The 21,492-nt window shown below is 34.4% G+C and overlaps 3 protein-coding genes across 5 annotated transcripts in view; 2 read left to right on the top strand and 1 right to left on the bottom strand.

The window, feature by feature from the left end:
- Positions 1–1,280: 1,280 nt before the first annotated feature.
- Positions 1,281–11,360, top strand: LOC100741035 (craniofacial development protein 1). 3 transcript variants are annotated; one of them, XR_004462577.1, is made up of 4 exons: positions 1,281–1,589; positions 1,953–2,349; positions 2,442–3,427; positions 7,458–11,360. XR_004462577.1 is itself a non-coding variant. In XM_012390901.3 (3 exons), exons 2-3 carry the CDS (start codon positions 1,986–1,988, stop codon positions 2,954–2,956), a joined length of 879 nt encoding a protein of 292 aa, XP_012246324.1. In that variant the 5' UTR covers positions 1,281–1,589; positions 1,953–1,985; the 3' UTR covers positions 2,957–4,544. The 3 variants fall into 3 exon arrangements, 2 of the variants coding, with proteins under 2 accessions (XP_012246324.1, XP_033179202.1); XM_012390901.3 differs by lacking the exon at positions 7,458–11,360 and having other exon boundaries at positions 2,442–4,544; XM_033323311.1 differs by lacking the exons at positions 1,281–1,589; positions 7,458–11,360 and adding an exon at positions 1,613–1,802 and having other exon boundaries at positions 2,442–4,544.
- On the bottom strand, positions 4,053–7,115 carry LOC112213649 (transcription elongation factor B polypeptide 3-like). The gene is made up of 7 exons (XM_024370703.2): positions 6,639–7,115; positions 6,495–6,575; positions 6,280–6,339; positions 5,295–5,589; positions 5,004–5,143; positions 4,678–4,911; positions 4,053–4,593 (listed from the first exon to the last, which is right to left on the bottom strand). Exons 1-7 carry the CDS (start codon positions 6,692–6,694, stop codon positions 4,578–4,580), a joined length of 882 nt encoding a protein of 293 aa, XP_024226471.1. The 5' UTR covers positions 6,695–7,115; the 3' UTR covers positions 4,053–4,577.
- An 8,143-nt stretch (positions 11,361–19,503) lies between the features above and the next one.
- LOC100743603 (breast cancer anti-estrogen resistance protein 1) overlaps positions 19,504–21,492 on the top strand; it is a 166,172-nt gene continuing 164,183 nt past the window's right edge. Inside the window, exon 1 of the mRNA XM_012390870.3 lies at positions 19,504–19,901. Coding sequence (XP_012246293.1) covers positions 19,857–19,901 — 45 coding nt within the window. The 5' untranslated portion in view covers positions 19,504–19,856. The remainder of the gene's footprint in view (positions 19,902–21,492) is intronic.

Below are 21,492 nucleotides of genomic sequence, written 5' to 3'. Positions count from 1 at the left end.
TCTTTAATCATCTCCTATATTCTTTATTATCATAATCTTAATTTCGCTTCGAATTTTTTCCTAATTGGAAATTACTTTAAAAAAAGATTTCCTTTCAAATTTTTGTGAGTATCCTAGATACATATCTTAATTATATCATCGAATTAAATTAAAGGTATTTGTCTTATGATGAGATTAATTTTCTATTCCTCTTTTCTACTCAGTGTTACTATTTTTTTTTTTTCTCTTGCAAAGATTTCGTGTAGGAGGTAAGGGCCGATTGATCTATTAATCCGGTTTAAATCCTCGTGAACGGGCTGTCGACCATTTCGTTGAAAGGAGGATTCGAAATGGATCCTGTAATAGGAGGTTTGCGGTGACCCAGTTGATCCTACTTATCCTAAAGCAGGAGTTGACTTATTGCTCGACAGATTCGTGAAAGTTCCTTCGCAATTTGACTCCTTTCCGTGTAATTGACCATGTTCACTTCTCAAGATATTTGTAACTAAACATTTGTATAGGACGGAATTTCAAAAGCGTGAAAATTACTGTGATCTCAGATTTCATGAAGATACATTGATTTATTGGTACTCTTATTCACTAAAATATTAAACTAGTTCTCAGATATAATTTTAATAATTAATTCTGAAACAATATACTGTAGGTATATGATAATATTTAAAGATACAAATATATCATAATAAATACTATAAATTAAAAATACTTTAAAAATACTTTTAAGAGATTACAATATGATTAATTTCAATATAATAATTGTATCGACAAATATTTTTTACTTTTGTATGATTAAAAATAATTATACGTAAATAAGTATTATTAATATTCCACTAAATTGTTATTAAATTATTATTTTTCGAAGAATGGTTACAAGTAAATAATATCGAAGTGAAATTATGCCTTTGATAGAAATTATGGAAGATTTAATAAACATTTTTCTTTGGATACTTATTAAGTTTACATGAAGAATCATTTGTAATAAAGAAAAGTGGGAACTAGACATGAAAAGTAAAAATATTACATAGATAGATAAGTCGAAATTATTCGTTGATTCTCTGTTGTATCCTACAGTTATCGACATAGTTTCACATAGATGTCGACATTGCATTTGTCCCCGAGTGAAATATAAGTTGCTTGCAAAATTTTTAAAAGATACTTTATTTATAATAAAGTCGAATTGTTTATTTCTTATTAAATTATAATATTTTTCCTAATGCGAGCGTAATTTGTTTATAAGTACATATACTTTTGCAGATTCACGCAGGATATTGTAGTTTAGAGTTTCACGAAAGAGGGCGCTCGATGAGCGAGTAAATATGGCTGGCAAGATGCATCGAACGCATTTGCGAATCGTGAGTCGATTCGTACTCTTCGGTTGTTAATTTTTCATGACTTTCTCACGTGTGGTAATGTTTCATTTGTGTGTTTCTAAAATAGTTCTAAATTTCATTCAAAGTTTCTTAATATACAACGATTAAGTGACGAACGACGAAATAAAGATAACGTTACGAATATTGTAACGAACGTTCCGGAAGGTAGCTCGTCGTATAATTGAATTTTTAGCACGATCGGTCGTGTTTTTGAGAAAATAAGTAAGTACTACAATATCCATAATCAATAACTAAGTTATTGACTTCCGATTATTAATGGAATTGCGTACTTTAAAGAGGTTAGGTTGTATATTTGTATACGAAACGCGATGAAGTTTATTTTGTGAAAACAATTGTTTGTGTATTATTTGAGTCCAAAAGTTTATCTTTTTTTTATTAACAAATGCTGTATAAATTCTTGTGAAAGCTTTTAAAGTAAGTGTATATCTAAAATTTTATTTTACAAATAATATAGGTTTAAATTTTTCAATAACTCTTTGTTAATATAATGGAACATTAAACAATGACACTGTGTTAATTAATTTAGATTGGATTCGATAAATATATAATATGCTTTCTTTATAGTTATCATAAAAGTAAAGTTTTAATTATATAAGTATGACTGAGGAACATCAATTGCCTTCTGACTCTGATGAAGATGATGAAGATTATGTTCCCGATGGTGCAGACAGTGAGCCTGTGTCTGAAGTAGAATCCGAAGGTGATGCAGAAAGTGGTCCTGAGGATGAAAATGATGAAAACAAAAGAGAAACAACAAAGAGAAGAGGAAGAAAAAAGAACAAAGTCGTAAAGTCTAAAATTAAGAAGCAGAGAAGGACAAGAAAAAAAGTAGAAGATGAGGTTGATGAAAAGCTAGAGGAGGAAGAGGAAGAAGAAGGATCAAAAGAGAAAAAGGAACTTACAGAAGAAGAAGAGAAAAAGAGAGCTGACTCTCTTTGGGCTGACTTTATGAAGGATACAGGTAAATAATTTAAGCCATAAATCGATTAGCATTGCTGAATTATACGTACATTGCTGTTATTTTACCCATTATTGTATTTTTAATTTCTAAAGCGACGGTACCTAAATCTAAGCCACAAAGCGCGACAAATAAACCAAAAGAGAAATCACCACCCATAGAAAAGCCAAAAGTTGAAGAAAAAGTAAAGATAACTAAGGTATTTGAATTTGCTGGTGAAGAAGTGAAGGTTGAGAAAGAAGTCTCGATAGACTCTGCGGAAGCAAGACTATCTTTATCCTCTGCTGAAAATTCTGAGAAAACAGGAAACCCTGGTCCTCCTGCAGGAAGAGGATCCGGAAGGGGTAAAGGTTTTAAACGGGCTGGTTTGGGAGGTATTTCTTCTGTCCTTGGTCAATTAGGAAAAAAGGCGAAAATTAGTACTTTAGAAAAGTCCAAGTTGGATTGGGACAATTATAAGAAACAAGAAAATTTAGAGGAAGAAATTAGTACTCACAACAAAGGTAAAGACGGATATTTAGAACGTCAAGATTTCTTACAGAGAGCAGATTTGAGACAGTTTGAAATTGAAAAGCAGTTACGTAATGCGAACAGACGCAGTACACGGTGAATTTATATTTTCATGTATACGTATCTTTTCCCTAACAATGAGAACCAGGGATGGTATCGAGATAAATACCTTATTAGACTTGCCAATTATCGGCGCTTATAGCACCTATTTAATCGAATTGTTTAAACTCTTATTAAATATCTCATGCCATATGTAAAAATGTGATTGCCTCGCTTGGCTTGACAATCAGCTGAATCTGTTTAAGAAGCGGTTGAGAGCCAATTCTGTGAGAAGAGACTGATCATTCCAATGTATTGAAGATAACATAGTATGTTACGTAATAGTTTAATTTACCATCCGCGAGCTTCGTCTCGATTCGTTATATCACAGAACTTCGCATCGAAGCAGGATGTTTGAAGCTTGGTGCTTCAGAGACCGACGATATACATATATTTTAACAATAAACAAGCTCCAGAGATGTTTTTTATTTCGTTTCAATGGAGAAAGGATGATTGATGCAGTATAAATAGTGTAGGTATTTAATAAAATGTCGTTTGTATGATGAATGAATACAATATGTATTCGAGTATGTATGTGAAATAATCATGACATTTTTCTTCTTCATTTACGATCACTGCCTTGGGCGAGTCACATGGAACATTTTACTATATTTATAGACGAAATACACACGATATAAAAAACGTAGATTGTTGTTACAGATATTACAGTTTTATATTTTTTCAGCTGTACCTATTTATGATACTTATTTGCAGAATTGCGGCATGACATATCTGCGAAGATGTAGCGTGTCAGATTATAGATTTAATTGTTAGAAGAATATTAATTTGAAAAAAAAAACGATCTTGAAATTCTCAAAGCTCAGGTTTATAGATTTTAGAATACTTATAAAACAGTATCTTACGGATATGTACGAAACTTCTTTATGCATATGGACTATTTAATATCGTAAAAATAAAAGATATACGTTAATATTTAAACACTCATTTCATTTTTATATTTTTGTGTATCGTATCTTGGATTGAATAGTATTGGTTGACGTAATTAAAAGTATCGAATAGATTGTTCATTGTTCTTGTCGTTCATATTATATGCTCCGCTTGGCGATGTACTTCTTTTTTCTTTTTTCTTAGCATAAAGCAGATTCTTAGTTCGTCAAAGGTCTTGCAAAAAATGATTCTCACTGGACGCTGCTTAATACCTTCGTATGATTTATCGATTTATAATTTATATTCGCATTACTTAATTATTAAGCGTACAAGCCATTAGCTCGTAAATCGAAGATATCTCTCAGTCCCGATGCAAACGAGTGGTTTTTGTCGTGCGATACTACGCAGGCGTTTTTCGATCACTATTAATCACTTGTCTGTAACTGTATACGTTACAATGCTGGCGAATGTTCTGGCAACATGCAAAAGACTCGTGACGAACAATTTTCTCTCGCCTCGAGCCTACGAATCATAACTGTGGGTCAGCTCGTTCGTCTACGCCTTCTTGTATGTATAATTCAGCGTGTTTCTGAAACACGCGAGAGATATCCAGCACGACAAAATCCATTCGCTTGTTCATCGAGTCTTCGAGCACTTACATTGATTTTGTAAGCAAATACAAACGAAACATTTATCAGAAATACCAATTCATTGTTACCCTTATTTGCAGAATTTCACTTTCCTCCTCTCCTAAAAAAAAAAAAAAAAAAAAATATAAGTTTACTTCAATAATATAATACCGCCTGCTTACTCATTTGTTTTGCAAATGCTTACTGGCGCATTTTGACTTCGGTTCTTTGAAGAAACTCTCGAGTTGCATCGGTCGGTGCATGTTCTGCATGTTTGTTTCCTATTATGTCTAGGTTTGAAACCAAGATATTAATAGACATATTTGTTCGATTATTATCATTGCATATTAGTTTTTCATACCGACGGAAAGGAAGTTCAAATTGTTGTAGCTTCCTACGTAAATTGGATAGTCCTCTTGCAAATATGTTTCTCTTTGAACTAAATGTCAATTATAAAAATATTATTCCATTTGCGATATAAAGGAGGATTTATATATGTATATATATATATGTTATTTAATTGATCCTAACTTTGATGTAGGTGATTTGCAGCGACATTGTCGTGCCGATCTTCCTCTTCCAGGATTTGAATTTGCATTAGTTTTTGGATCGTTTTTTGGATTGTTTCTTGGCTTATTTTTTGGATTGTTTCCTTTCTTGCTTCTATTTCTCTAAAATAGAAACTTAATCTCTTATAATTATGTTATTAGTACGAAGATTATTTTTTTCTTGAATTATAATACGAAGTTACTATTTTTATAAGAAATAATGGATGACTATACTGCCTTTCTTTTGTTGATTAAAGTTGGTTGCTTTGCATACCTTCTTTCTTATACAGCAACAATCATCATATTTTGAAAGCATTGGGCACGTCGTCGATGGACATTTGCAATTCTTCCTTAGATCTTGCGAACTGGATCCTTTGACGCATATACAGAGAGGCGTTTGGTTCTTTTTCAACGTTTTACATCGAGATCTTATGCGCTTTTTCTTTCTTGGCGGACTTGCTTGCTTGCGAGCTTCTCGTATTCTGCGACAGTGGCAGACTCTTTTTTTGCGCGATCTACAACAGATCGACCTCGACCTGCATGATTTTATCGATTCTCTGCTTCTTGTACTGTGGTTCAAAAGTTAAATGCTTATGAATTAGGAAGAAAGTCCTTTCTAGTTCGACGCATGCACAATAACGCTCATAATTATTCTAACACAGACAAACTTTATAGTTTAAGACAAGTTTTACTCGAATTTTATGTAAAAATTGATAACTGCGATTTTATTAGGTATTTAGTGTTTAAAATCATAGAAGTTAATATCTTCTTCTACATATGTTTTATATTGACTAGTATTCGAATAAAGAAATTATAGTAGAATCAGAAAATATCAATTGTACTAAATTTTACACTTTGACCTTCTCTTACACTTATTTCACTTAAACGGTACATGAAAAAATATTTTCCAAGCGAACCATTAGTTCTTCCTACATTTACTTCTCCAACATCTTAAAACGGGTGTTATATAATGTTATTAAAATGCATGATGAGTATAATATTATTCGACATGTTGATATAGAATAATTACGAGCGATTCTAAGTACATTTAATCGCATTTCGAAATCCATGCGTGTTTATTATATTAAGTAACGTGTTAATCTTAACGATTGTAGTAGGTATTCTGTGAATCACTGAAATGGCATGGGAATGAGGATCTTAAAGAATGCAAGATTGTAAAGGATCTGTCGCTACGATGCTCCATGCAAAATATGCAGGTGGCTGCAACAAAGACTATAATTTATTTATCACCCTCTCACCGTGTCCTCGACATCGATGTTGAACTTTCTACGGTCGATCTCGAAGCTTGGCACATTTTGCTGGAAATCAAATGAAAATCTTTATTCGTAGAACATACCTTTTTATTTATAAATCATGTAGTTTATATCTTCGTCGCATAACCATAAGAAAATAATTGTTGAAGTTGCAAAATCACAAAAAAAAAAAAATGCAACGCAAAGATTATCTAAAGTACTTTCTACAACTCGTTGCGCGACTGCGTTTTCTTGATGTAGTTGTTCGATCCTTTGATTTGCTGTTACTCGTAGTGCGATGCCTTAAACGATACAATCTTTGCATGAAAAATATTCATACCACTTTTACAATTATTTTCAAGTACCTTGGAGGTTGTCGATTTGTTGGACATATAGGATCTTTACAATTTTTCTTTCTCATCTTTCGTTAGTTTCTGTTAAATTTGTATCTGGATTTGATAAATACTCAAATGAAGTATGTAGTATTAATTTTGTTCTATTATTATTGCATATTTCAAATAAAATCTGTATCGATAGTACGGTTTATTTAAAAAATCTTATTTTAAACGCTCGTATCTATTTTTCATTAACCTCCTGATTTCACGGAGGACTCAGCGTTTTCTTCTCTTTTTATTATATCGTACATTTTCTTGAAACCATTTATTCATCTTAATAATTAATAGCGATCATATCCAATGGTAACTTTCTTTCGTTATAATTTATCATCTTCATTTTTTTTGTATTTTAAAACATAAATTTCATGTAACCTATTGATTTCACGAGTTGCTCTGACAGGTGATCTTGTCGAGAGTATGTTTGAGCGTTTCGAGTGCAATTATCGCGAAAGCGGATTCAATCATATCTCATTCACGTGATATATTTGTGTGATCTGAGTCAGTATGGTTATCTTGACGTTTCAACATTAGCTAATTGCTCGGTCAAATATCTTATCCGCAATATCGAATATTGAGAAATACGATAGCGGTGACAATACAAATGATTAAAAATTTGCCAATGCAATCATTGCAGCTGATTTTTAGAATTTCACTAGATATCATTTTTCCAATAACTACACAGCTGCCGATTTCGCAAATAATTTCTCAATATTCCCTTCGTATTAATTTCACAAATTAATTACATCCTACCTTTATCTTCTAGAAAGAAGTTTACATATTTTTTTACAGATAAATCAATTTTTTATCTTTAACCAAATTAATTAAATCGACCGAAAATACAAAATGTATGATGATCGGTATAAGTAATATACCAACAACTCGAACACTGGAACAAGAATATCACGCTAACAAAATGAAGTTGTTCTTGCAACCTGCTAAAAAAAACCAGCAAGAAATCTGCCGAAAAAACGACCGAAAGAAAAAGGAGAAACGAAAGAGCACGAAGGAACTTGTTCGAGTCGCGAGCTTCTCCAAAAAAGGGTTTCTTTTATCGATGCGTTAAACGTGGCCATGAAAACGTCTCTGACAGCGTCTCTGACAGTAAAATTGAATTAAAATCCACTTTGTGACTTATCACGATGCCGGAATCATGGCGGAAGCAACCAAATACTCGCTGCGGGTCGAATTAATTAACCGACAAGTTGAGTAGGTAATCGGTTTCGAATGAAGATGTCCGTGAAACGCGAGTCACAAATTTTTAAGTACCGGAGGGCACGTTGCTTTTTCTCGAGCGGATCGCAACCGCGATCTCGAAGGTGTCGTCGACGTCGTAAAATCGAATTATGATACACCGTGCGATGAAGATAAAAGAAGAGGGCAAAAGAGGAAGCCGCGCGAAGCGGAGGTGGAACGGTGCGTGGATTGTTGAACGTGTGTGCAAAACGGCAGCAGGATTATCGACGCCAGTCTGGCGGCCGTTAGTTGTGGCCTTGCCATCGGCAGTTTATTCACGAACCGGAATATCTGTTCGACCGTTCCTTCGGCAACCTCCATACGTTTCAAAACACCTCGAGCGAGCCTCTCTTCTTTTGCGGAGAGGGAGTGCACTCGTTACTTTCCCGATTCCTTGACGAAACGATGCAAACGTGCATACACGACGAGATTATTTCGATCGACGGATTAAGTACCATGCTGCTGCGAAACTCGCCTTTGTAGAATAGATAGAGCCGGTTTGGTGATTGTTTCGTTGATGTTTTTGATGGTAGTTGTATATATGCATGACGATACGAACGAAGTTTTGTCGCCCTGTTTTTAAAGAATTTTTAAACGAAATAAGATAGATATGTCGTTTATCAATAATTTATCGTTTTATTACAATTATCTGTGAAGTACGATAATGACGAAACGGCCATCTCTAGCTGCTTTACAAATGCGTGCTCTTTCAGTGACAATTTTTATAACATTTTCACGTAATTCCTGTGTTATTTGTTCATTTTTCTGTCGACAATAAAGAAATTTCCGAAATTTGTCATTGTTCGAACAACAATGGTCGAACGATAATAAAACTTGTTGTAATTTTCCTTCTGTTCGCACAGCGAATAATTAATTTTTTAATAAATTGTTTAACGATAAGTTTTTATTACCATAACAAGTTATTGAGCCATCGAATGTTGTACGATAAAATTCGATGCTATGTACTACACGATTGTTACCATAAAACTGTCATCACACTAATAGAAAACAAATGTAGAACAAGGTAGAGTTCTATTTTGCTTCATTTTTACATTTGTTAAATTTTGTGTTATAAAACTCTGATAGAAGACTGAATATCGGAAGATAATGTTAATACTATACCAACGACGAGGAACGTCCATTAGGGTCTTATAAAAAATTATTGTATTATGGTACGTAGATATCGAGAGTGCTTTGTTTCTCATTAAACAATTTGAGGGAAGCGATCGACCTTCTTCCTCATTTTTGTTTAAATGCCCGTGGCAATAAATGGTAATAGGTCGTTATTCATCATAAACGTGTCCATCGATAAAACGTTAATCATACGCTTGGTTATAATTGCGATCTGAAAGGAAATTATTTGAATATATCATATCGATGAAAAATAATTTGATGTAGTAAATGCGAATTATATTCGTTATTTTCTTGCTTGTTTGTCCTGTCAATATACGTGCATACGTGGTAAGATTAGCACGACCGTTGAACCAATTATTTATATTTGAAGAAGATAAAAAATGTTATTAAAAGTGTTATTTTGTACGATAAAGTAGAATTTGATTTATTTTGTGGCGTAGATTATAATTGGCTACATATTCGGAATACGGATAGTCCGAAGATATTGAAATGGAAGTGTACTGATTTAGATATTGATAGCCGTATTTAATATATTTAACAATGGAGGATATAGAATTTGATTAATTTAAACAGTAACAAAAATTAGGTTTATCGTAGGTCGATAAATATATACGATGCTTAGTAAATATTTGATAATTCTATTAAGCATTTGCAGTTTAACGAGGCTAATCGATAAAAGAATAAGTTGGGCTTGGCAGCGAGCCATAAATTTTTTAGTAAAACTAATACAGCAAGACTTAATTAGAAACGAGTTTTCGAACATTTCAAATGTAGGCAACACCTCTTGCTTTTGGTAATTAAAACTGTTTGTATTTCTACTACATATCGTAATCGATAGACAGTAAAATACTGCTACAATTAATTGTTTCTCAAAGGAGAATTTTTATATCGACTTTGCTGTACCAATGTAAAGAAAAAATACAGTTACTTCGCGGTAACTTCTAACATTGTCTCAAATCTGAGGACTCCAACCCTGTAGACAGTAACTTAAAATAACCAAGCCCTTAAACACCTAAAGAAAAGATCTTCATAAGCGTGCGAATACTATTATTAGTTGCCTAAAAGTCTTCTGGCGGAATTCAACGGTAGTGTTGCTAAAATCCGCGCGAAACGAGACGTTCCAGGCGTCTACGTTTAAATTTAAACTCGTTCCAAACGCTCCCTAACAATTCCTTCAGGACATTTCGTCGCAACGCGCGTATTGCGATAATCAACATATAGACACGTACACGCCAACGTACTTTATTACGGGCATTGTTATGAAGTGTTAATAATTAAGAGTCGGCTGGGCTTTACGCGAAAACCATTACCGTCTATTTTTAAGCGTCGCGAAACGAGACTTCAATGCGTTCACGAACGCCATAATGGATCCGCGTGAAAGGATATTCTTTGTGCTCTTTATTGGGCAAACTGTAACGAGCGGCGGACATGTTACGCGCGCTTTATAACGCATTGTGAAAACCGTCTTCGCGTTTTTTCGACGACTAGAAAGAGAACTTTGAGCCCCGAGGTTTCGCGGATGATAATTACGGTAAAAGGGAATTTCTGCAGTTTTCGTGGTGGCAAGAGCGCGATGGACACGAAGAAAAAGGAAAAGCTCCTCCCATCCTGTGTTTTATCGAATAACAAATTACAAAGGGACGGTTGATAATAAAACCGTGCACGGCGAGTCCAAAGTAAATTACACACGGTTGATTGCACGGATGATCTAAGAGGAAATTTACGGGAACGGATCGGGGGAAGAGCTGTTATTTCGTATAAAAGATCGGGACATTACACATTCAGCAAAGAAATTATAATAAATGCATAGAGGGAAAACGCGGCTTTTCGTTGCGTGTTTTGTTAAGGTCGTTTAATTCTGTTCCGGCTCCGGAAAATAGCTCGTAATTCTTTTCTCACGAAGGAAGGATAAGCCGATGGATCGTCGCAGGAATTGTATACGGTTATACGTTTGATCTTATAATTAATAACGTTGCGATAAAGAATTGTTATGCACGATAAAGAGATAGAGACGAACGAGTTTAGTATTGCAATTATAAGAAATATATATGAGGAACTAGAATTTTTAATTTGTAAATTAGAGAGAATTTTATGCTGCCGATTAATATCTATTGAGATAAGATTTAATGAAGACATTGTTTAAAATGCTGGCCCCTTGTGGTAACGCAAGCATTACATTTAACAGTGATAGTTATAATTGGAATAAGGAATTGGAATAAGGAAATAAGGAATTTGACGGACCGCAGCTACGATTCGATCTCATCTTCGTTGAATAGATGATAACATAAATAAACAAGTGTAAATAAATGAGTGAGAAAACGAAAACGTTTTTGTTTCTTTCTTCGCGATCTTCTTCAAAATGAAGCGAAAGCAAGCAAATCTCTGCAGGACATTTTTCTTAATTTATCGTTCCCCTTCACGTTCCTGAAGTTTTCACGTTTAAATACGTATTTTTTTCTATATTTCACGTTCTATATATGTATTTTCGGTACTGTAATTAACTGCACCTATGATCTTGGAACATTTCTATAATATTTCCTATATTCGAATGATCAATACCTTTGTCTAAAATTGTCCTAACAATAGATTTTACTTGTTTGTTAAAAGTAAGGAAAAAATAAACGTGACACCCACGATTAGTCAAATCTTTCTTTACCGGACCTTCGATTCTTCTTATTTCTATTCGATCATACATATGCAAAAGATGACTTCGTTATATACCCGCTGTTAATTTACATAATTGGAAGTACGTGCCTCTTTTTTCTCTCGTCAAGTGAACAGAAGCTGTCCAGCAACGCGACAAACGGAGGATAATCAATGCTATCTCTGCTCGGAACGTTTCCCTCGGTAAATGTAATTTCGGTGCACCTGAAGGAATCTGCAAGGCAAAACCAGAAGATCTATTTTCATCACCGTCCCTCTTTCACGATCGGGAATTCACTTCGGTTTCGACGATTTTTTTCGAGGAGGTCGCGAATAAAATGCAGTAACGTACTTAGGCAATACACAGTACTATTCATACTTGTTAATTACTGCATGTTTCGTTTTAAATTTTCTCAGTTCACCTTATTTTTTAGAACAATTTTACGGTGCATTTCGTTTTGCTATTCGGGAACATAACAGTGAATAATGATAGTCGAGAGAAAGGAGCTTCGTGTGAAAATGACGAGAAAAAGCTACACTAAATTAAATAAAAACTATTGGAATAAAAGTCGAATTGAAATCTAATCGAATAAATTAGAATTTTGATAAGGATTTCTTATTCGTATCACGAAATTATTTGTTCATTATCGAATCGTTAAGATTAAGTTGAAGTTAAAACATCGAAGTGAGATCGTGTTCTTTAGTTGCCTGTGAAACTTCTGATTCGTGCAATGATAAAGGAAAGAAACATTAAGCACAGACGTAAACGGATATTCTGATACTGGAAAATTTCCGGGGTGCTGTTACAAGCTGGCATACCTTCTGAATACGCCACTGATAAAATTCCAGGGATTCCTTTTGCCAGAAACAAACTAGACGAGACTAGCAATAAGATTGATTTGCAGTACCAAGATTCCAGCGTCTGGTTTTACCTTGCGTGCCAACCAAGCAGCTCGGAATTAAAGTTTATCCTCCACTTTTATTTTCGCCACTACACATGAACTTGTTACTTGAAATTCTACTAACAAGCGTTCCAGTTCCTGTCAAGCTGAAATTTCGGGAAAGTCTATTTCCAGAGATGCGATATCTTCTATACCTTTCTTAAAACAAATAAAATTGATCAAATATGAAAGTTTATGTTTATGCTACATTAGTATGGAAATAGAATGATTTTACATAGAAAATATGATCGAATATGTAGAACGAAGTTTTCTAATGCAAGATTTTCTTTTCTTTTTCTAGAAAATTAAGCTTGAAAAATATCTCGACATACGGATATCTAAATTTTAATTGTACGAAACTTTCTATCGTTATTAGACTTCTCTAAGAGTAAAAAGGTAACCACTTATCGTTTTTATTCATTTCTCTTCTCATTTTTAACTGACAATGGTTTATTGATAATGTTACACGGGCGTTTAGAAGTTTAGGCGCATTTATATTCAAGGAATTCTCAAACATATACTATTACAAAAAAATCATAACTTATGTTATATTCCATGAATATATAGCCTGTAAATCTCATTTATTCAAATCACGCATTAAATCATAGGTCGAGTATATTCCTTCTATACATCATCTTGCATCAACAACGAACTTGTACTAAAGAAACACTTCAATATCGAGGCAGTAACGCGAAGTCAGACCGAAACTCGACTATCTAGTTCATTTATCAAAGTGTAACATTTCAACCTGGTAAAAATCATAATGCTAAAAGCGTCCGTGGACGCGCTGTCCGTTTATCTGGCTAGAAATTTTTTCGCCAGACGAATAGCCTAGCGTTGAGCGTAGAATCGGAGCACGGATAAGGCCGGCTCGTTCCTGTGGGGGGGCTAAAGTAAAAAAGAAGACGTCCACTCGAAAACGCAGAGACCACTCGTGCCTAAAAGCACTTGGATCGGTATGTGGATCAATTATACCAAAGAAACGTGGTACGAATTAATGCGTGCCAAGACACAGGGCGTAAGAAAGGAAAGACTCGGGCTCGAAGTGGAACCATTCGACTCCTTTTTGTCATGTCCTTTCGTACTTAATTCTCCTCCAATCCAACGGCACAAAGCGTGCATCGCCGTTGCCATGTTTGTTTTAACGAGCCATCGAGATGAAATAATTTCATCGACTAACGACCCCTGACACCGTTCGATGCTCGAGCAACTTGTATTTCGCATGTATCTAACTTTCAATTAACTCACGGAAATGTACCTCTCGCGCGGTATATTTCTCAGTACATCTTTTTTGCTCTTTCCTATTACTCTCCTTCTCCTTCGTTCTCTTTATCTTTTTGTTTTCTTCTGTCTTACGGTAAAATTAACCTCTTGTCTGACGTCCCTCGATCTTCGTATAAAACGAACGCTAAGAAAACTCGCTCCCTCTCATCATCGAGGAACCGTATTTCCGTTTTGTACTCATTATCGTTCTCTTTCTCCTCTTCGATTTTCCGTTTCGCTCCTTTTTTTTTTCCCCGGCCAGTCTTTCTGTCACCGATGGGTATGCCCTTCGTTCTCGTTTAAAACGTTATGTTTTATGAATGGAGAGAGATAGGAAGATCGAGTCGGTTCGCGGATCTATTCCGCGGCGCAAAGGGCACGCAAAAAGCCGTCGAGCGGGGGACTTTAAAAGGAAACAAGCTGAAATTGCCGTAGCTAGCGTAGCACCGCGTAATTTGTGTCTGTTTGCATCTTTGTGCGTTTGACGCTGCTTCCCGCAAAGGCATCCCCTTTGATCGCTTCTAGTTAATGAAAGAGCATTAAAATTCTATGAAAGTGCTCCGTTTTTCTTTGATAATGTGGAAATTGATAAGTTCCTGTATCGATGTTGATCGTATTATCTAAGGACATTGCTCAATGTACATAAATTCTTACGATTAGCGATGTTCGTTCTTTTCCTGTAAGTTTTACGATTTTTATGGGAAGATTTGTATAATTGGTACCGACAGAATGTGAATGTAGATTTCCTTAAAGTTATTTTAAACTTATCACTTAAAATCACTTAAAAATAGTATGTTACACGCGCGTGTGAATATTCAAACTTCTCGCTCTATGGGAAGGTACTTCGTATTTTTAATTTCAATACAAACACCGATGTTATAATTATAATTATTTCTTCACTTTCCCGGTGAAGAATTTTACTCTGACAAACGATTAAGTAAACTAATTTTTAACGTTGATTCACGTTATTAAAATTTACTTTTCGAACTACACAAAGCATTAAAGTTTCCAAAACTGCGATGCTGAATTACAAAGATCTGCTTCATAGCACTTGCATTACATATATTTCAAGTTACATATTACTAAAGAATCGAACCTTCGTGTAACGTGTGTCACACTATGTAACTATTTCTCAACTATTCTTTATACTACATTATATTGTACTTCGAATCAGATAAGTAATGTTCTAACTATGCCAAAAACATATTCCTATCAAACAAAGTATTTCTACAAAAATTTATGTCCTAATTAGAATTTAACGCACCTCGATGTTATTATTCATCAGTACACAAATATTTACCGAAGCTAGAACTTCACTAGAAAATATGAACATAATCGGAAATTAAAAAGGTTCGAGAACGGACGATGCGATATCAAAACAACCAAAGAGCTACACGATTAAACTACATTATACCATATGATCGATCGTTTAAGTGGATATTCCCTTGACGATGGACCGTTACTGTTCAACAGCTTCTTTTCCCATCTTTCTTTCTGTCTTAACGTCCCTCCGTTACACCCTCCGTGTAAACGAACTCCCTTTGGCTAAACGCTTCTTGGTGGCCACAGAAGACAAGCGTGTCGAGAAGACGTTCGGTTTCTTTTCTCTCGTCAGAGCTACCCTTTTCATCTCGCTCGCTCTTTCGCTCGTTCCTTTCTCCTCGTTCGAGTGAGCATGTTTTATGGATAGCCTTCTAGAGCTTTCGCGGCGCCAGCTCTTCCATAGATACATCGACCGGTCGTTGTATCTACTGCTATCACGAGCGAGCCAGGAACGTAAACGTAAATGAGACATTGGAATTAATAGCGAGTGCCCGGTCTCCACAATGTCGTGAAATTTGACGATGAATTATTTTGAAAATGATCGGCGGATAATACCATTCTTCTATGGCGGATTAACGTAGGACGTAGAAAGTCAGTAGGAAGTGAATTTGTATGAAGATTCTGTAGAAGATTCTGTAATTAATTTATCTTTTGTCTTGGTTACGTAAAGCAGATAATCTGGGAACGATTGTTTGCTAATAGAAAATGGGATCTGTGAAAGAAAGTGAAATTTCTGAACTTTGATCGATCGTGGATATTGCGTGAATAGAAAGGAACACGTAGATAGAGTTTAATTGGTTTTTGGATTTAGGATTTATTAAAATATAATTGAGCCACTGAGAATCCACATTGGCCAATTGCATCAATTGAAAAGTAGAGAAAAGCCATGATATACGAACGCTCTTTGAGAAATCGAAGTTAATCAGATACTTATCAAATACTGATATTTATAGAATCTCTCTAATGATACTGGGCATGAATTCCATGATGATTTAATATTATTTATGTTAATGTTTACTTTCGTTCTAGATTCATCAGAGAAAGTTTTATCAAAATCTGAATGTTTTTCATTTTACAATGTAACAAAGATTATTTATTATATCAATATTGATATGATTTATCTATTGATATGAAATAGAGAATGTACAAGGAAAGATGAAATTATAAAAATTAGAAACACGAATATTATAGATACTATCTCGTTTATTAAATTCCTCATTTACATCGTGTTAAAATATTACTTAGCATATCTTATGTTTTATAGAATAGTAAAGATTTTATAGAATGTATACATTAATGGAAGGAGAGAGGAGATGGTTTGTGATTATAAAAATTGAACAAGTAAAAAGGAACATATGTAAGGATGGAGTGAAATACAGTGGAGTAACTGGATGGAATAACTGTAAAAGTAGAAATTATATTTTCCTGAAGCATTCGTAATAATATCAGAGTAATTTTGAAGATTGAATAACAATCTCATATTAGAAAGAAAGAAGTATTACAGATATTCCGTTATTATTAATTAGTAATTACATACCCAGATATTTAATAAAGTATATAATAAAGTTTCTCCTAATTAGTTTAGTCATTGTCACCTTTCTTAATATAACGTTATCATACGTGAATACAAGAAATTTCTTCAAGTGCGACGTATATCTCGAGATTTGACGATGTCAAGAGTTCATTTAATAACATAGATGAATGAAACTTCAAACAAGTTGAGATAATTGAATGGAATCTGAAACAAAATTTAGTCAGACCATGTTTGGTAAAAGCTGTGCTCATTTCCGATACATTAACCATAGTGGAGGACTCATTTTGTGACAACGAAATTCGTCGACACTAATGAGAATTACTTGTCTGACTCATACCTCGTGATGTAACCTTCGTTCTTATGGTACTTTAAACAGGTGTGTCAGGATTTAAAAAGATTCATGGACTTTCCATTCGGTAGTGCAAAAATTTACTTGAAAGGAGGACAAATGAAAGAAATATAACGTAAAATAATATTGGAGCTTTTACGTCCTACTTCGTTTCGTATGAAAGATTTTTAATTTTAATGACATTTTACATTTATTTTAAATTTCTGCATCTCTGTATAACGAACGAAGAGGGAAAAAGTGTTCTTTGTTAATCCCTTCTCAAAATAACAAACTTTATCATGAAATACATTATTCAAAAAGTATCGTGTATTTAATCAGTTGAATGTATCAATTTGTTTTAACTTCTACTGTTTTCTTTTTTCCAATTAAATATTTTTAATGTGTGACAAATGTAAAGAGGATGTATTTAAAGAGAGGGGAGTGTATGTAAGATGAGCTAGAATTAAACAATTTATTAGATTATAACTCAAAATTGCTATTTATTGAAATATCCCACAAATTTTTTCTAAAAGAATTTCTTTAAATTATTGATAAATCACGATATTTATGTTGCAATTGATATTGAAAGTTATTCAAGAATCAGAAACTATTGTGTCCTTATTATATACTTATAGTAATAATAGACTGACTTAAAAATACCTAAATTTATGAAACAACTCATTACTAATTCATAAATGCGCTTCATGTATGTTGTATCAGCATATACATCTCTTTAAGCACAATCTAATAGAGGATTAATTTAATAGTTCTCATTTAGGAGCCCAGTTGGTAACCGGTTTTAATTAACCGCTTTTTAATTAAAACCTTTGTTGTTATGTACGCTTTATCAATATTTATATACATTTATAACAATTCGAAATTGCCTTTAAAAATGCACAAAGTCATGAAAAAACGAAATACTAGCTCAACATAAATACCCTTAATCACGACAATAATATACATACTTCTTTAAAAGCGATTCAGTAGAGAACCTACTTAATGGTCCCCACGTTAGAAGAGTCCAGCTGACGTAACCGATATTTTTAACTGAGCCCTTTTGTTTCGCCGATTCGTGGTCCTGTTTTACGTTCGTCCTTCCAGTTTGCTCCATTCGCCGCTTTCACGTCGACCCCTCGTAATGTCAGCCACGAGAGTGTTTGATCTTTCAACGAGGTTTCCGTGAATTTCAAAGGTTCGTCTCGCGGAGGCGGCGTTTAAATTCCATGTATGGCCGAAGCAGCCGGAGAAAGGAATTTGTCGTCTGCAAGGCAACTCTTTAGATACGACTATTATGCGTCCTGCGAGGCAACCATTACAGAGTGAATACAAACGAGCTTCTGATGGCGGACCAGTCTTCCCCCCTTCAGAAATGAAGTCGTATTTCGTAGAACGAACCGTACCTGTACGCGTACAGTAGCGGCCGCTGTATCGGACAGGTTTTAATTCGCGAACCTCCTGTATTCCCGTACCAACCTGCTAAAACGTATGTGCGATAATGTAATAATGATGTGACACAGTTTCTCGTCCTTAACCCGAGCGGGATGTTGGGGAACAATGGAATAATGGAGGAACAGAAAAAATAATAGAGCCTACAAAGACGAAGAATTATACGACAGACTTACAGCTTGTGAATTAGTAGAGTATTATGGTAAAATGAATAAAGCGAAATAGTAGAAATTAAAAAGTAAAGAATTACATTACGGTGTCTAATTTCACTGACAGTAAGTGTTGTGATGAAACGATTTAATTATTAGATTTTAACGCGTACACATTATGATCTGGAGACTTTTAAATATTGATGTTGTTTTATCTCGATATAAATTTTTGTTTGTCTAAAAATTTGAGGAGATACTCGAGTTTATTATCTCATGATATGAAAAAATTATATAACAATGTGAACATTATATAAAATATGAACAAATTATATAAGCAAGTATGAAATCATCATACTGCTTTTTGTATTGAATAATTAACTGAATTATGTTTTATAGCATATCGAAGATAAGAGTTACAGTACATCGTATGTAATTTTATTTAACTGTAATTTACTGTATATAAACTGTAATTTTTATTTATTACTATAGTAAAAGATTTTTAGTATAAACATCTTCAACTTTCTATACTATTAATTCCATTAACATAGATTAAAACGGGGCGCCATCATTATACGTAGAACTTTCAAATTAATTAATCCTAAAGTATAAACAAACCTTCATTGAAAAGAAAATACTTTTCCCACTCATGAAAAACTTGATTAATATCAATATCTATTACGAATTGAGGCCATCATTCCCATGACAATTCCTTCATCGGTAGTCGATAGCGATTAAATTTCAGAAATACCATAGTGTCGGTGTATGCCGTGTTCGGGGGGATGATAGCTATTCGGCTGTTCCCGTGATCGCTCGGTTACGCTCGGCTTTAGCTACACCGCCCGGACCCGTCAGTCTCGCGCATGATTTCGTAGTGAGAGGAAGTGTTCCTTCGTTTCGTTGCTTATTCTTCGACGCGGAAAAAATCAATCATATTTTCATAAACGACCAACGCTAAAACGATTAGTTTACTATATTAAAAAAGACGTAAAAGGACCATCGGGTGATAAACAAGTAGTGTGTCAAGACGATCGGTCAGTGATAAACGATTAGTGTTGAGTCGCTCGTGATCGATCCTTGTGTGTATCCTGTCAAGGTGTTTTCTACCGTTCTCTGGTCAGGATATTATGCTACCGATCGCGTGTGCTGTAAGATCGTTTTGACTCGAGGGGCAGTCGACTACAGATCACTGGCAAAATGTTACCACAGACCCCTGACATTATTCCTACGACTTTGAATCAGGTAAGCGAAAACGATTCGAATATTACTCTTGGTTTATTTTACTCGTTCCGCGTAGTGACCTTCAACCTGAAAGTCTCTGCCTGTTTCGATACGGTTAGTGTGTTTTTACTGACGATGGCGAAACGTGAACGTTCTGTTTCCGTGACACGCGAGAGACGTTGTATTTATGCCTGTTCCAGGAATTTTCTTACGCGTAAAATACATTCGAATTTTTGCTCTACTATCTTTTTTCTGTGTCTCTTTCGTTTCGTAATGTAAACTTGTTTCGTCAGCGTGGAGAAATTTGTGAAACGCCTTTGACTTTGTGACTCGTCAGTTTTTATCGAAAATTTCGCGTAGATGTGCATTAATATACCACAAACACGATACATAACGAATGTTCGATTATATCGATTTGCTAACGTGCGAAGTCGAAAGTAGTAGTAACCGCCAAATACCGATTGCGAGATTCTGTGTTGAATAACCTTATGTACTCTTCGTTACGTGAAGACAGGAATACAATAATTATTGTATAAGACTCGACGATTGGTCGAAATATTTGAGATATTGATTAAACGAATACAAACTGTCAGAAATGATCGATTGTGCTTATTTTAACGAATTCAAGTTCACTGTATAATTTCCACGATTATTCAAAGTTTTCTTCGGGAAATTCATTGATCTATCGAAAATTGTTAGAGATTACCAATATCAATATACTGTTTGAGATAAAATTATACGATTACGGTACAATATTTTGCAATTATTTTAAGTATATGAATCTTTTTTGTAATATCGATTATTCGAAATACGTATATCAGTTTACATATCGATTAATCAAATGAAAATTATCGATATTAGTAGTGTTCAGTCTAACATTCATATTTACAGTGCAAATTATCGAAAGTATTCCAATTCCCTTGACAATATCGATTAATCGAATGGAAAATGTTCGAAATGATCGGTATTATTGGTGCTTATTATAACAGTACTATATCACAGGTTGGGGTAACGCGCCATTCCTGTCAAGATGGCGTGGAAAAGACAAATATTTGCGGTTCGTAGTTGCCGGTTCAAGAACATCGTCTTGCGAGAACAAAAAGTTCCTTATATCGCACATCACGTTGTGTCAATATTACACGTTCGCGTCTATGGTCCTTCCCAATGTAATAAACGTCAGTGGTAATTAGCGCTGGACGACAGGTTAGTTCATCGATAATGTCTCGGGAACCGATTAATCGAATTCCATTGGATTATTTTAAACGTGCGAACCCGCTGTGTGTCGTTTATACGTAACTGGCGTATCGTAAACGGGTTTCAAGTTCCTTGCCTCGCGAGCCATCGTATTTATTTCATAGAATGTACTTAGAATTCCGTTTCTTGCAACTGGTTGCAATTTAAGCTAAGGTTAAGTTAAGCGGCATGTGATATTTAATTAAAATGGTTATTGACCTTGAAAGCTGCCAACAGGTACATATAACGTTTCTTCATTTTCGTAGGAATCTACGTATGTATAGTATGTAGTAATAGTTGTATCTAGAAAATTATATTTCAGGTTCTATACACTTTGATATTTACGTACAAGTTTTATATGTTATATACAGTTGAGGTT

This window comes from Bombus impatiens, unplaced genomic scaffold, assembly GCF_000188095.3.
Source record: "Bombus impatiens unplaced genomic scaffold, BIMP_2.2 scf_0899, whole genome shotgun sequence".
Classification (NCBI taxonomy): Eukaryota; Metazoa; Arthropoda; class Insecta; order Hymenoptera; family Apidae; genus Bombus; species Bombus impatiens.
Note: the sequence above shows the minus strand (reverse complement) of the source record. Positions and strands in the feature narration are given on the sequence as shown.

What these genes read in the sequence shown, in the direction of transcription:
- LOC100741035 (XM_012390901.3), top strand. Translation starts at nt 1,986, where the DNA reads ATGACTGAGGAACATCAATTGCCTTCTGACTCTGATGAAGATGATGAA. An exon ending in TGACTTTATGAAGGATACAG is followed by an intron (nt 2,350 to 2,441) that starts GTAAATAATTTA and finishes TAATTTCTAAAG; the next exon opens with CGACGGTACCTAAATCTAAG.
- LOC112213649 (XM_024370703.2), bottom strand. Translation starts at nt 6,694, where the DNA reads ATGAGAAAGAAAAATTGTAAAGATCCTATATGTCCAACAAATCGACAA. An exon ending in ACATCGATGTCGAGGACACG is followed by an intron (nt 5,590 to 6,279) that starts GTGAGAGGGTGA and finishes TTTGAACCACAG; the next exon opens with TACAAGAAGCAGAGAATCGA. An exon ending in TGCAAATCACCTACATCAAA is followed by an intron (nt 4,912 to 5,003) that starts GTTAGGATCAAT and finishes ATTGACATTTAG; the next exon opens with TTCAAAGAGAAACATATTTG.